The following is a 16,341-nucleotide window of genomic DNA, read 5'->3' as shown; positions in this document are numbered from 1 at the left end:
ACCAACCTGGAGTGCCCAGAAGTACAAGGTGTTCAGAGACATGGCCAACGTAAGGAAGGCTGAAACCCGAACACTACTGAACAAGACACATAAGGTGAAACGTCAAGATTGGGCCAAGAAATATCTGAAGACATATTTTTTCAAAGGATGAGATGAGAGTGACTCTGACCGGCCCGATGAGTGGATGCTGGATCAGTAAAGGGCACAGAGCTTTACTTTGACTCAGACACCATGGAGGTGGGGTACTGGTATGGGCTGGTATTATTAAAGATGAGCTAGTTGGACTTTTTCGGGTTAAAGATGGACTCAAAATCAGCTCGCAAAAATCCACTGCCATTTTTTAGAAGACATTTTCTTCGAGCAGTGGCACAGGAAAAAACTGCGTCTTTCAAGAAGACCATGATTTGTATGCAGGACAATGTTCCATTGCATTTATCAAAATACTTCACTGCGTTGCTAGCCAGTAAAGGCCTTAAAGATGAAATAATAATGACATGGCCCCCTTACTCACCTGACCTAAACCCTATTGAGAACTTGTGGGCCCTTCGTGAACAAGAGATGTACAGTGAAGGAAGACAATACAGCTCTCTGAACAGTGTCTGGGAGGCTTGAGTTGCTGCTGCAACAAAAGGTGATCGTCAACAGATCAAGAAACTGACAGACTCCATGAATGGAAGGCTTGTGACTGCCATGGAAGAGAAGGGTGGCTATATTGGTATCTGGTCTTGTTTTTTAAATGTCAGAAATGTTTATTTGTAAGTTTTGAGTTGTTTGTTTATTCTTCTCTCTTTAACAGATGAAAGTGATCAAGTGAGATGGGAACATTTCTCATTTAGTTGCATAATAATTCTGCACACCAATAGTTGCCCAATAATTGTGCTGGTAGTTTGTTCAAACAAAGCATTTGTGCAGGAACTCTACCTAAATAAATTATAAAGATACTCAAAATAAATGTAACTGGTATAAATAAGGTTTAAAGAGGCACTATTATGCTTTTTTTCTTCCGTTTTCCCTTTCCTGTAGTGTGTTGTGTATGTTTGTGTGCATGTTTGTGGTCTGCAAAGGCTAACATCCCAAAGCCCCGTACAGTTAGAGTTTCTTCCCCCCTCTTCTGATGAATCACCCTTAACATCAAAGACCCATTTGAAAGATTTCTCTTACGTTTGCAGAACGGCTGTCGCCCGGACCAGGTCCCGTTGGGGAAGCAGATCCTCTCTGCAGACCCGTAGAGTGTATGTCCCACGGCGCAGGTGAAGCGCACCTTGCTGCGCACTTTGAAATGTCCTGCCTCTCTGCTGGCATGGGCAGGCGTGCCAGGATCCCCACAGGCGCCTGCTGAGTCGCCTGCATTGGGAGATAGCCAAACAAAGAGCAATGAAAGCGAGAGACTGAAGATGCCATCCACTCCAGCTGTCTATGTGAGTCCAAAGATTGGCCCTTTTTAAGTTGCTATAGCATTGAATTACAATGCAGTGTTCCTGTCAAGAAGAGGAACACTACAGAGGACTTGAACTAAAACTGTACATCTTTTGAGACCTCCAGGAAGCAGCTATAAAAAACACCCAATGCACCAATGAGCAGTTGTTACAGTGCCAACAACCTGGAGGAGCAATACATTTCACTGCTTTGACACCAGGAGCTTTCTGTCCATAGTTACAGCAGGGCCAGCATTCAAAGGCAACCAGCTGTGGTTATGAGAAATGATGAACACAGTTTGACCTCTGAGGCCAAAATGCTTTTTCATTATCCTGAATTATCTCTCCAGTCTTTGTTCAGAGAGGGACCATACAGAACTTGAAGTGTCTTGCACCACCTGTCTTGCACATCTATACATTTACACACAAAAAGGATGCTGTATCTCTTGTAAAGTTATTTTCTCATGTCATCACCGATCAGTAAAAGAAGTTGGGATATATTCGCAAAAGGAAAGGAGAAAGAAGACATTTATGGAGTCAGATTGATGCCTAAACTACGGACAGTTTTATGCCATTCCCATTGTATATCAAAGACTAATGGAGTGATCCCCATTTGTTCCTATGCCACTATTTAAGCCCTTGAAACCATGAGTAATTATGTCGTTGAAAATCTTAGGTCACAGGATTCTCCAACAATGCAACGCTTGAATCCTACTGCGCATTTACAGATTTGTGGAGCACTGTCCGCACGTCGAGGCCAGTTATTCAGCAACAGCCTGTCGTCTCTTTTCCAATAATCTAGCCCACAACATTATCTTTCTCCACATGCCCTCACACCAAAGGATTGGTCTGTAATCCATACTGTAGGTTACTGTTCTTGATATAATTGATTTTCGCCCTGAGCACGCACGCACGCACACGCACGCACACACACACAAAAGGGAGCAAGTGTTTGAATAGGGGAGACATTGCTATTAAATATAGAGTATATATATATATATATAGACATTTATTTATTTTCTTCTATGAAATAAAATGTTCATACTGAAGACATTTGTATCCACTTAGCTTTAACTTTATTGCCTGCAAAAAATGTAAAGCTCTAAAACTTCTGAAGAGATCAAATCTCCAAATGGCAACCACCTAAGCACCATTGGATAATATGAACATATAAAGGATCGCCGAACCCTTAACAACAGTCTCTAAAGGTGAATATTGGTTTTTGGTTTTGCATTACTGGTGACACCCTCAAATCAAATGGATTAGCACATAACAACCATTGCCACTTCTACCGCTGCTTCCACTCTCTCACAGAAATGAAACGGAAGAAAGAGAAACATTTTTGGCATCAGAAGACAGAGTATCAAAGGAAAACCGATAGCCAGTAGATCGACAGACAAAGCAGAAATGAAGATAGGCAGACAGAGGGATCACTGTGGCCGTCTGTACAGTTCTGTATGTGAAGGATCTCTGCATTATTGGCGGAGAGATCCTATTCCTTGAGCTGTGCACACACCCCTGCATCATTTCTTGGTGCTCTCTGTCTATAGAGAGCTTCAGTAATACTGAACCTGTTGACAAAGCCTGACTGCACAAACACAGAGCCCGTATCTCATACACGCGTCCCACTGCTCTCATGTGCACAAACTGGATTTGTCAGGTCAGGAGCTCGCAGCTAGACATGATTAGTTTGTGTGTGGCTGTGGTTAGCAATCAATGTGTGTGCGCAACTACGTGTACTGTTGCCTACCTTTGTGCTGCACATCTGTGAGTGTCTGTAAGAGAATGTGCTTGAGGAATGTGAGTGCCCGTAGCTCGGTTCATGTACTTGCAAATACTTGTCTGTGCAAGTGCATGTTTAGTTTGCATCTTTTGCCTTCGTACGTGTACACAAGTCCACTTGTGAGTGTATATACTGTATGTGTGTATGCGTCACAGCAGCTGTCGGTACTTCATTAGTCTCCTTCAGTTAGGTGAGGCAGCCAGGCTCGGCATGCGATGTGACAGCTATAATCTCTCTAATTGGGATGGTGGTGAATTTGGTTTGAATTTCAGTTAATGTCCGTTCACCAGGCTGCCTTTGGGAGGAAATAATAAGGCTTTCAAATCAGCCATGCAACGGACGAGGACAAAGGGGGAATGGCTTCGCAAGCATTTTTAAGCCCCCTCTTACCAATTAAGGAAGGAGGACAGATGAGAGGAAGGATAGATGCATGGATGGTTAGAACTGTTGCTGATGCTGGGCTTGACTTCTGCGGAATTCATAGTGTTGCTATTGGTGATGAACACTCACTGAGAATACAAATGTAGCATTTAAATATTTGTCTGCATAGCAACCTTTCTGCAAATAAACTTGACTATACAAGCATTTAAAAACACATTATAGCATCCTTTTCCTTATTGTGCTAACACGAGAGTTCTAATTTCATCATCGCAGAAGTTTGTGCTAATGTGATTGTGAAATCCAGGTGTTAACATATACATCACACTTATTTAAAACTCTCCAGGCATTTGCTGCAGCAATACTTTTGTTCCTGCAAGCAAAACACGAACTTGTGTTTTGTGCTTCCAGTTTCTCGTACAGCTGAAACATATATTTACTGCAATGAATGTGAATTAGTCAAGCCTCAAACTGATGAAGTGATCCACGTAGGTTTCATATTTCTATAAAATGCAGATTTGTTGGCTTATCCGGAGCAATGATAGACTACAATCATGTGTCGCAATTTGAGAACAAACTCAAATATACTTTATAATGGATTTACCATCACCTATATCCTACAGCAATATCAATATTATTATATTACACTGTGTAACGAACATAGTAACTTCTTTAATGATGTACTTTGTCTGCAATTGATATGGTCATAACATCACTGATCAGTCTTGATTTCTTAAAACTGCCTCTAATCTCCTGTTATTGTTTAAAACAATCAGAAGGACAGGATTACAGAAGTTGTATTTTTGTGATCGGGTTGGATGTAAAAAAGGCTAAGTACAATCTTCCATAGGTTATCTCAGATCATCCTGTTCCTTTAGCTTGGTAAGTCACTGCGTCATTATAATGATACATCTTATGGTCACTGGCCCAAGACTCTTTCTGCAGCAACCATTGCTCCACAGGGGTTTACTACTAAACAGTCTTTGACAATTTAAATACTCGCGAACAGATTGATGTTGGCTTCACTGATCCAACGTTTCAAGTGATAAGTAGATGCCGATTAGGGTTTGGAACTTACATTTAACGCACTGAATCTAGTTTGCTCATGTTGAAGAGTTTTTTGGCTGGATTTCCGCAGACAAGCAGAGGTCATGTTGATAATACAGCTCGCAGTGAGAGATGAAATTAATTATAATACAACATTGAAAATGATCACTTTGCAACATGCTAGTTTGTCATAACAGCAGGGTACTGATCAAATCGTCTCATAAGAGATGAGAAATAGCTTTTAGAGACTTGGCTGAAGAAACATATACTTTGCACCCCTCATTATTTTCACCATAAGCATTATAATGACATGCTTTTTTAGTTTCTAGAGCTATAATTTCAGGACTAAAACCCACTATTAGGCTGTACACTGCAGATAATTAGGCAGGCAAGAAATATTCACCAAAACCTCTCGCTGTAACTATTTCTATCTTTTAGAACGTTTCTGACTGCTCTGGGTTGAGCCTCTGCAATCATGCGCACCACCTTAATCTCCTAGGAGTCTTACTTTACTCCTTCCTTACAACTTTCCAACTCTCTCAGGAAATACAAAATATTGAAGGTGAGTAGAGCTGCAGCCCTTTTAAAGTAAAAACCACTGTCATACAAGTCTGCTTACAAACATAACTTCTGGGTCAGTGAGTAGAACAAACCAAGCGAACATTCAGTAAAGTGAATCCACTTAAATGGTCAGGATTGCTTAAGTGTGATGGGAGGGAAGAGAACAGAGGGGATTAAGGAGGGAAGTTTGTATTTCTGCAGAGAAGATTCTGCAACTAAATGTACTAAATACCGGGCGCAAAATAATTCTGTTTACACTTTTAGTTGCTCAAGTCTGCATTTAGGTTATATCTCTCACTATTTGTTTATGCAGGAATAAACATTTGTTTATACATAATGTTGGGCTGAGGTATCAATTCATAACTATTTTTGAATAGTTAGGATGGGTTTTGGGATGTTTGGTACTGTGTACTTTTTCTACAATTCATCAGCCAAATGCAGAAAAGTGAAATGCTGGAAATGTTGTTGTAGATGCATTTCTGGACAATCATTTATTAATTTGGCTTGAAGGTACAATTTACAAAAACTATTCTCTAAGAGCTCCAGTTTGAGGGCAGTACATTGGCTTAGTTGGCTGAACACTATCCTCTGCTAGTTTGCTCTGAACTCCACACAGACTCTAACCAAATATCCCAGGATGCCAGGACTCCAAAGCACTTTGCCATGGTGGCGTGGGGTTCACTATCTAGGCATACAGTTTTGTTTTATTTTCAGATTTATTTAAAACAATATTCCTGGCACTAATACAGCTCTGGCTCTAAAACAATGAATATCAATTGAATTTTGGTTATGGTACGTGCAGCATTGAGAAATGACATTTAAACAATTCAACAGCAACTTGTCTCTCCAGAATGCGTGTCCTGATTAGACCGTTTCATCCACAGAGTTCTGTTAACACTTTCCTTTGGAACTTCTTTACACCACACAAAAAAGTCCTCATGAAAACTGTTGACAGTTTGTAAGTAGTTGGGGTATTGTTTCTGAAAGAAAAAAATGATTTTGCAGCTCCTTAACAATTCCATTAAACTCTAAGACATCGGGGTGATGAAAGTAATCTCAGACAAAGATATCTCAAAGCCTGGGCAAATAGAAGCAGAACTATCTGTGTGGCTTGATATCACTAGAGGTAGGTGAGAAAATATGTTTTAATATGGTTGGGTACACACAACTCGACATTCATTTAGAGAACCTCTGTGAGGCAAACACTGACTGCGTTCAGATGAAAGGATACAAACCTTATATCATTCTGATATTCATTTTATAAGGAAGAGTTAAAGAGGGAGACCTATGTTTTGTTGTGTGAATGTGTGCAGGAATGCTTGTCCATGTGCATGACTATAGTTGTGTGTGTGTACCTGAGCAGTGGGGCAGGGGACTGCTCCAGTGTCCGTTCAGCTGACAGGTGAGGGATGAGTCTCCTATGAGCAGGCGCTCGCCAGAGCAGGAGTAGCGCACCATGGAACCAAAGGTAAACTTCTCGCCGCTCATCACTCCGTGGGGGGGTGTACCTGGGTGGTTGCAGTCCACCTCTGCATGACAGAGAGTGAGGAGAGGAGATCAGATTATCGATGGATAAGTGAATGGATTATTGTTGCGTGCCTCTATGGCTTGATGCTTCACCAAAAAACCTAAACTAAAAACCACTCCTGTAGCATGTGGATCTACATTGCTGTGTAAGTTAAATCTACAATATTGGAAGCTTAGAGAAGCATGTGTTGAAAAATACTTGAAACAGAAATGTAAAAATAAAAAGATAACTTGAATAACATTGTTTTTTACTTAGTAAATTGCTTAGTGGATTTTTTTCAGGAATAAATTCATATGGGAAATTGCTTTCTGTGCTTCTTGATTATTCTTTGAAACTTTGCATGTTTGTGGGTGTTCTCAGTCATCTTAGTCTCATAATGCAAAGGAAGTTTCTATAATTGTGTACTAATTTCTTAACAAAGAGTCAGTGGCGCCTGGAGAGGTGAATAAACATTTGAGACAGACACTCTTTTGAATTGCAATTTTGTTTGATAAAGTAAATACTGTGCGTCATCTCTCTTCCATGAAATTAATTGCTTTCTGAGCCTGCATGCAAAGTGTTGCCCTTTACTTTAGATCACTTCCACTAGAAATAGGTAATTAATGTTGCCGGCTTAGTCCAAAAGTAGAGCCCACAATGGACCAGATATTCGAGAGCAACATTACAACCTCTGATAACCGGATCATGGTTTTTAGAGAATATTTGCTATTGCCTGAAAAACTGGCCCTATGTCAGTTTCCCCCATTTCTCAATTAAGCACAGTGTGACAGAACCATAAGCCATTGGGGCATCAAACATTACACAGATGCTCTCAGCCACAGCATTTAGCTTGTACCCTTCAAACTCCACAGCAAAAGGACACAAACAAGGTTGTAGACTCTCAAACGAGAGAGTAACTTCTCTTAATTTTTGTATTTGCACCCCCTTTAAAGTGTATGACATAATAACATACCAGTGGACAGGAAAAGGAAAGATAAACACTGTTGATAACATCATTTGCCAGTTCAGTGCTTAGGAAATATTTAAGTAGTCACTGTACCGATACATTCTGGTAGAGGTTTGTCCCAGTGGCCCACCGGCAGGCAGGTGAGCACCGATGATCCGAACAGGTAATATCCTGGGTTACAGTCGTAGAACACCACGCTGCCAAAGGTAAAGTTACCGTGCTCAATCTTACTCTCCCGGATAGAGTTGGCAGGGATACCTGGATCTGTGCAGTTTACCACTGAATGAAAGATACAACAAAATACAGTTAAGCCATCATGAGTCATATAATTAGTGAATGTCATTATGGGAGAATACAGACATCAGAATACTGACAGCAGTCAAATTGGTTTTTATAACTGCAAAGACATTTCAGGCTAGACACAGGAAGACGTTTCTAACATAGTTTCCGGCAAATGACTGTTAGAATGGCAGAGCATTGATTACTTGAGAACTCAATGATGAAAAAAGGTCTTTACTCCTGTAGCTCTGATGGAGTCTGGAAGTCTATTCGTGGATTCAGTATTATTTATTCATCTTTTATCATAAGCTTGCGGTTTTATTGCAATAATGTTTAGTAGAACAGTTTCTGGCACATTTCATACATATCAATTAGGTATGGTGTTTATTGATAATTGAATTGAATTATCTATATACATTAATGTATGGTCAAATAAAATATATTGAGCCAAAGTGAATATTCACTTCTTGGCAATATTTCTAGATCCATCTAATGAATGATGTGTGCACAATCAACTTTGTGAATGAGGTTTTAATGCACTTGTGTTCATGGTGCAGACATAACCACTGCACAGAAGCAGATTAAATATAGCAAAAATAACATTTGACTAAACGCTGTTACTAGTATATAATATTACATTTTTTTTCTGACTTAACTGTGAAGGGTTTGTCATACTGTAGTATTCAGATGATTTTTGTGCAATTTGCCTATGCCTATATAATATCTATAATCAAGCACATATACTGTACGCTTCAAGTTAACAGTATCTAGGCAAAATATATTCTGTCATTATAATTATACCCCAACATGGCATATACTGTACTGAAAACATAACACATACTGGCACAGTCATGTGTCCTTCTGCCTAATTAACTACCACCAGCACCATTGTTGTGGATCTGTGCAGTCTAGGGTTGGTTCCTCATTTGCATAAATTCTATCTATGCATGTTTAATCTCGAGTTCAATATAGAACTGTGTATATGCTCTCTCTGTTTATAAACATGGAGACGAGTGAGTCAGGCTATTTTTAAGTGTTTTCAGTAATAATACCTAACACTTCCTCCTTAAAACAAAAGAACAAAGGCACATCTATTGTCACACATTCACAAGCATCCATTTAAAGGGAGCAGGAGATGACTCTAAAACCATACTGCTGACAGAGTGGTTTAGACAGCTAAAAGTAGATTAGGGTGAAATTAAGTTCAGAGCAACATCAAGTTAAATCAATAATGCAAATGTGTGGAAAAAGCTGGCATACTGTGAGAAATTGTTATTGGGAACAAACACATGTTTTGAAAACAGGGAGTCATGACAGTTTAATACGATTGTACTCATCTGATGTTTTACCAGGTCTGTCTCTACAGGGCTATTCACAGTAATGAAAACTGTGTCTCTTTACATCCGACTGCCAAAAAAACCTTATGCCAAGAGGAGAGGTATTTTTAAATGGGCAGAGTCTGGCAAATCTAGCCTTGGCAGACTAGATCCAGAGGTAGCAGACCAATTAAAGCCACAATGGATATCTCTTAAAGGCATTTCTTTAAATTGTATTTTAATGATTGTGTTACCTTGTATTATATCATTTCCAAGTAATATGCACCTACATTACAACATCTTAGCACTGCAATAAATATCTGTCCAAAGCTGGAGACTCTTTCAAAAAGGCATATATGAAGGCATTTTCGAATCATTTATATTTTAAATAGCTTCCATCATACTATCGATATACCTCTTTTGTCATTTTATTATGGGGAATATAATGTAAATGAATAGTGGAAAATATAGCAACATATTGTCAAACTGTCAAAACAATATTTGGCAAACAAGTACACATTCCTCTCGTGTGGTTTCACCGAAAAATATGTGGAAAGCGGCTGATTGTAAACACAGCACTAATGAGGACTACCTGGGCACACTACAATTGGACACAACTAAAGCACAGCCGCCAACCGACAGTCCTAATAAGATGGCTTCCACTAAATGTACTGTGAGCTTTCTTGCCTTCAAAGTAATCTCTCCTTGCAGCAAGCCTCTTGGTAAAAAAAAAAATAGCAGAGAAAATGTAGAAACAATTCCCAATTTACTCTTCCCCTTCCATATATTTTGTTGCAAGCTCGTTATAGCTGTCTCTCTGCTTTCGCACTGAGGAAAGGGTTCCAGATGTTGCTACCAAATGCTGTACTCTGAAAACTGGAACAGAGGGATTTTTTTCATTTAAATCAATAGATATGTGGACACAATTTCTATCAATTCTGCTTCTGTGTCTATGCCTGCGCATGCTGGCAGTTACAGGCTGCTGATTCCTGAATGATCATGATACATCTGCTGGCTGCTGGATTCTTGTGGTCATCCTAGCCTCTGATTCCTGAAGCATCACAAAGCACCTGCAAAAGCCATTTCATTCAGTTCCAAGGCTGGATCCTACTGCTGCTTGCTGGCAGCTTCCTGCTCCACTGATGACTAGTCTGATCACAGGAGCAGAATTAGACAGAAGTGGCTTCTGTCACCAAACATTACTCTGCTTTCGTGATACTCAGAGGTATCAGAGAGGGATCATTGCTGAAAGTTAGCGGTGTGCATAATAATATGATGCTGGTTCCAAATTCTTGCAGTCAATGTAGCTTTTTATTTTTGTATTCAGTCTGTCTTGCCTCCTGAGGCAAGGTCTGCAGATTGAGCGTCAGCTGAACATGCTGGCAGAGACAAGCAGCTTTTTAGTTCAACTGTCAGGATACATCTGCATCTTTCTAATACTTTAAGTCAATCCAGATGCCAATCATGTATCTAATCCGCAGGGGCTCTGTGGCTGGAGTTTACCTCTGCATGTCGGTGGCTGCCGGCTCCACTGGCGGCTGGCCTGGCACTGAGCGGTGGAGGGCCCTTCAAGGGTGTAGCCTTTGTTGCAGGAGAAGCGCACCACATCGTTGTAGTTGAAGCCATCGCCTGTGGTGCGGCCATATATGGGACTACCGGGGTGGCCACATGTGACAGCTGAAGTTGACACGCATCACCCGGGATGTGTCAAGACAAATTATGTAGATAGGAGGATGAAAAATGAAAGGCAGCAAGGAATGGGTTCAGAGAAGAGGTAAAGGGAGGGGTGGAATATATAGAAAGTATGTAAAGAGGGGAGAATAAGGGAGGGACACAAAATTCAATAATCATGATCGATAGGTGACATACAGTGACAACTATCATAGGAATATCATTACCATATCATTAACCTCAAAGAACAAGAGGGTAATTAAGAATCAAGACATGATTTGGATTGGGAAAGGGTAAATCCCATTATGACGATGCGTACCAACTATAGGCTTGAGCCCTTCTCAAACTAAAGGTGCAGGAGGCTTTGAGAATTGCAGGAAGCTTTTTAACATTGATTACACATTAGAATTATTTTAAACATTGCAATTAAACCCTCACATTTTGTAGTATCCCTTTCTTTATTGTGAATACACATTTACATATTCAAAGCTCCCTTACATAATCATCAAATTAAAATCCGGGAATGATAAAAGCAACACCCTCCATCAGCTATTATGTATCTGAACGGTACGTTTGGAATCTCGGATAAAACACAGTTTCCCACATGCGGTCAATCAGGCAGTGAGAATTGGTTTTAAAGTACTTACAGATACAAACTGGGAGATGTCCAGACCAGCCATGTTCCTGCTGGCAGATCCGTACTGAGGAGCCAATGAGCCGGAATCCGGGGTTGCATTGGTAAACCACTGTGTCTCTATAACCAAAGTTTTCCCCGATCACCTGCCCATTTACAATCTGCTCTGGAACGCCACAGTGACCAGCTGCGGGGAAGAACATGCAGCATCGTAAACACTTGTTATTGCCTTTTTGCTTAATGTTAACCCATCTAATATATTTCAACAAGATCACATTTGTTTTGGAAACGGAGACCAGGAAAAGAAAGTACACACACTTCAATGCCCGTGGTGTAAGGTATAAATAACACTTTTTGAACAAGATTCAGTTGTTGCCTATGTGGGGATCTCGTTTTTGCACCAGATGAAATGTACTTTGCATCACAAATCACCAAGAGTAATCGTAGCTGATCAGTCCTGTGGTGCAATACTTAAGTTAAGCTCTCAAGTGTTATTCGAATAATAGCCTGCAGTGTGGTCCGCTGAATCGATGGAGGATAGTTGCAGGCTAGAAACACAATTTTAACTGCGTTAACATGTTTGAATAACTTTGCATTTTGACAACTGTATTATAAAATGAAATGAGGAACCGGGTAACTTAAAAGGTCTTGGAATTAAAATGCCAGCAAACAAAATTGATGAAACCTATTGGATTTGGAAAGCATTTTTCAGCTCATTATCTCTGAATTATTTTTCTAAATTTGTATTGGCTTTAGCTTCTCTGAAGTTTGATAACTCAGCGTTTCTCATCTACAGAAGAAAGAGACACGTGAAACTCCTTAAAGAACGTAATCACATTACCTTCAGCTACAATAAATGCCTTTCAGAGAGAAGGATTCTTGCTGAGATTTCCACTGCCACTTAAAACCTGGGAAATTGCCACTGACTGTGAGCCTGATTTCCCTAATTCACTCGTGCACCAAGAAACTCAGCCGAGCATTTTATTATCAGACTACACTTGAGAGCAGAGGGATTCTACGAAGATATTGCTGAAGTAGGCGACTGCAGTGTACCGGGAGGTCCCTGGCTATGTTAACCCGGAATGTCATATTACTAAACAAGAGAGAGGTGCCCTTCTTTTAATGAACTGAGCCAATCTTGAGCGGAGTTTGGAGTGCAGAGTGCTGCCGCCACAGGGTTGATAAACGGACTACTGCATCTGCCAGGGAGACCATCACATTCTGCTGCTGCGTGGGTTTGAATGCGGCTCAAGTAATTACCTATGTCTCATTTTCTTCAACAGTACAGAGCTGAGATGAGCCGTGGTGAGCTGTAGCATATGTCCTTGTTTATATATCTTAACGGCAGCTCAAGTGTGGTACAGCTTGGCAAGAGTCTCATAGTGTCAGGCCAGCTGTGGCTCCAAAGCTGCTCCCTCACATTTAACATTTTAGAAACAGCAAATCGCACTCACTCGGAGGCTTTACTGTACAGCACTATGCTCTAATTAACTAAAGGTAGTGCCAATAAAAAGTATTTTTACCTTTTGATTTCTTGGTCTATAAAAAAGCTGCTGTATGCAAGCCTGGAGGTAAGTATAAACTGGCAGTGTTTAGTACCGACGTGATTGTTGAAACAGACGACAACAAATGTTGAATCTTTCAGTTTATTGTACTATGTACAATTGGCAACATAACTGATTGCAGCCACCCTCTGCTGGTTCTAGTCTGGGCATTCTGGCCCAACCAAAAATAATGCAGTTTGAAAACATCACAAGCAGTGTTTGACCCAGCTCAAAGCTTTCCTTTTTAAACATAAAGGTTAAGATCCTGCTTACCTAGGCAGTGAATCTCCATCCCACTCCAAAGGCCGGACAGGAGACACTCTCTAACCGTAGATCCAGTTAAAACATAGCCAACGTTACAGCTGAAAATAGCTGATGCTCCAAATGTATTTTGGGTCCCAATTTTCTTCCCATTAGGAGGAGTAGACAGATCTCCACAGGAAATAACTGCAGTAAGACAAACATCGTTGTAAATAAGAGGAGGAAGAAGATGGAGGAGGCACATAATGAAAGAACAAGACGCCAGAAAAATGAGGGAGAGAAAACAAGACAGAAAGGAGGAGATTGGAATTGGCTTACATCTTCAGAGTCAATGGGAGACACAGTCGTTTACACCCATCTTACCGACCTCAATGTGATAAAAGAGTGACCTGTACTTTTTCATGGGGAGGATAATGATGGTGTTTGCCTTTGTACCAACATCTTTCATAAGGCAAGCTGGAACTTCCTTTTTCCATTACACAGGCTATTCAGCTCTTTTGCTACTCAAAATGCAGCTCCAATGGCAGCATAGAAACACTTTTATTTCCAACTCCAGCAATAAACAATATATAGCCTAGGATGAAAGGTGAACAGATAAAAAAATATTTAAGTAATTAAGTTGATTATTGCTGTGAATTAGCTTCTCATTCTGCACTTGTGGTAAGTCTTTTAATGTAGGATATATATATAGGTTTTTTTATTTTGTTAAATACAAATCATCAAATCAGATTAATTCAATATTATTCTATCTTTGCTCTGAAATTAATGAAACATATATACAGTTTAGGATGAAATCATGCACCGTGGTTTAATTTTTCATGATAAAGCTATGCAAAAAAATGGAAGTGAATGTGTATAGCCAAAAGTGTTCCTCTGATTGTATGTAGTGCTGAAACAGAAGTCACTCACTTCTACAACGAGGCCGTTCGCTTCTCCAGCTCCACACCCCATTGGCCAGGCACTGGATGTGGGCGGGGCCAACGCGGTAGAATCCGGGGTTGCAGGTAAAGATAATTTTTGTTCCGTACTCATAGTGCGAACCGTTGACGATCCTCCATTTTCCATGGTCCAGAGAGAAGGAGCTGAGACTAGGGCACATGATGACTGTGCCAAAAAAGGAGACACAAGAGAGGGGATGCGGAGGAGAGTGGACATTGTGAGTTAGGACAGGGATGCAAACTCATCAGGTATGAAAAAGGTGACAAGGATCCGAGCCCCCCGACCCCACGGAATATCGGCTTTAAAATGAGAAATAACAGGATTGTAGCAGTCAGAACAACTAAAGCAGCAGTTAGTAATAACAGAAATGCCAAAAAGTCACATCTAATAAAAAATATATAAAAGCATTTATTTTAATTGTGTAGCAGTCACTTTATAATTTTGGCAGCACTGTTGAGCATTTTGAAAATGTATTTCCATGCCTTTGTGCAAGGCTTAGTCTTTGTATCTGTATAGCCACTGGTGTAAAGTAACTAAGTTCATAAACTCAACAAGTACTATACGTGGGTACAATTTTGAGATACTTGTACTTTATTTAAGTATTTCAATGTTTTGATACTTTGTTCTTCTTCTCCACTACAGTTCAGAGGTAAATGGTGTACTTTTACTCCACTACATTTATGTAATACCTTTGGCTACTTTACAGATGTGGAAGAATGATGTGAAATATAACCAAGTGTTAAATCAGACTTTAGTTCCACCTGGAATAAATCCTCAAGCTACCCTGCAGTATACAAAGTCATTCAAACTAGCTGCACCTTTACCAGCTTTGAGAACACTTTCATGATCAATCATTATAAAACATATCCTATATATTATTCTGAAATGGACCAATCTGCACAACGACTACTTTTACTGTCGCTACTTTCACTATATTTTGATGAGAATACTTTTCTACTTTTACTTGAGGAACATTTTGAATGCAGAACTTTTACTGTAACAGAGTATTCCTACACTCTGGTACTTTTACTCAAGTACAAGACCCGAGTACTTCTACTTTTACTGTCGCTACTTTAACTATATTTTGATGATAATACTTTTGTACTTTTATTTGAGGAACATTTTGATTGCAGGATTGTTCCTACACTCAGTACTTGTACTTTTACTCAAGTTAGGGTGGCCATACGTCCGGTTTTAGGGCGGACATTCCGGTTTTCAATGTCTGTGTCCGTCTGCCAGCGCAGCCTTGAGCCGGACGCTCATTTGTCCTCCTTTTGAGCTCATCCCTATTTTATACTTTTAGGGTATAAAAAAAATAGACAATTATACAAAGAAATACAAATAATAAGTTATGTGTAAGTATATACCCCCGTAAGACTTGTGGTCTTACAAATTATTGGCTGAATGCGATGTCAAATACATATCTTGTATTTCATTGGTTCATAAACGTAAACAATTAGCCATGTGCTTCTTGACCAGAGATGGGGTCGTTACTAAAAAAAAGTAATATATTACATATTACATATTACTTCAAAAAAAAGTAATATATTACACTACTTCGTTACTATCTACATAAAGTAATTCGTTACTTTACTCGTTACTTTACTCGTTACTTTACTCGCAGGGCCGGCCCGCCCCTCCCTACAGGCAGATCACACAGACTGCTAAAGTTTCAAATGTTCTCTTTAGTTCAGTTTCCATTGTCGCATAAGACTGATCCAGATAGCTCCTGAATGTTTTCCTATCTGACCATGGCTGTCCTCTGTCTCCTGCTATCTGACCGTGGCTGTCCTCTGTCTCCTGCTATCTGACCGTGGCTGTCCTCTGTCTCCTGTTATCTGACCGTGGCTGTCCTCTGTCTCCTGCTATCTGTATATTTTGCGCAGTCTATCTCTGCTCACGCTGTTGCGTCAGCGTGTTCTCCTGCGTGTTGGCCATGTGTTGCACTGGAGCCAGACTTCAGCCGAGCACCTACGAACTGCGCATGCGTGAGTGGCAATAACTCTCCTTACCAGCAGGCAGCGGTAGTGTGTATTCGT

At 40.2% G+C, this 16,341-nt stretch overlaps 1 protein-coding gene across 1 annotated transcript in view; it reads right to left on the bottom strand.

Annotated features, from left to right (window-relative positions):
• Positions 1 to 16,341, bottom strand: part of LOC117461335 (CUB and sushi domain-containing protein 3-like) — a 262,738-nt gene that overhangs the window by 48,217 nt on the left and 198,180 nt on the right. Inside the window, 7 exon segments of the mRNA XM_034103156.2 lie at positions 1,162 to 1,344; positions 6,540 to 6,713; positions 7,752 to 7,937; positions 10,757 to 10,930; positions 11,572 to 11,745; positions 13,376 to 13,549; positions 14,273 to 14,467. Of these exon segments, the coding sequence (XP_033959047.2) occupies positions 1,162 to 1,344; positions 6,540 to 6,713; positions 7,752 to 7,937; positions 10,757 to 10,930; positions 11,572 to 11,745; positions 13,376 to 13,549; positions 14,273 to 14,467 (1,260 nt within the window).

The sequence above is a fragment of the Pseudochaenichthys georgianus genome, chromosome 16, assembly GCF_902827115.2.
Source record: "Pseudochaenichthys georgianus chromosome 16, fPseGeo1.2, whole genome shotgun sequence".
NCBI lineage: Eukaryota > Metazoa > Chordata > Actinopteri > Perciformes > Channichthyidae > Pseudochaenichthys > Pseudochaenichthys georgianus.
This window is presented reverse-complemented; position numbering and strand designations above follow the sequence as displayed.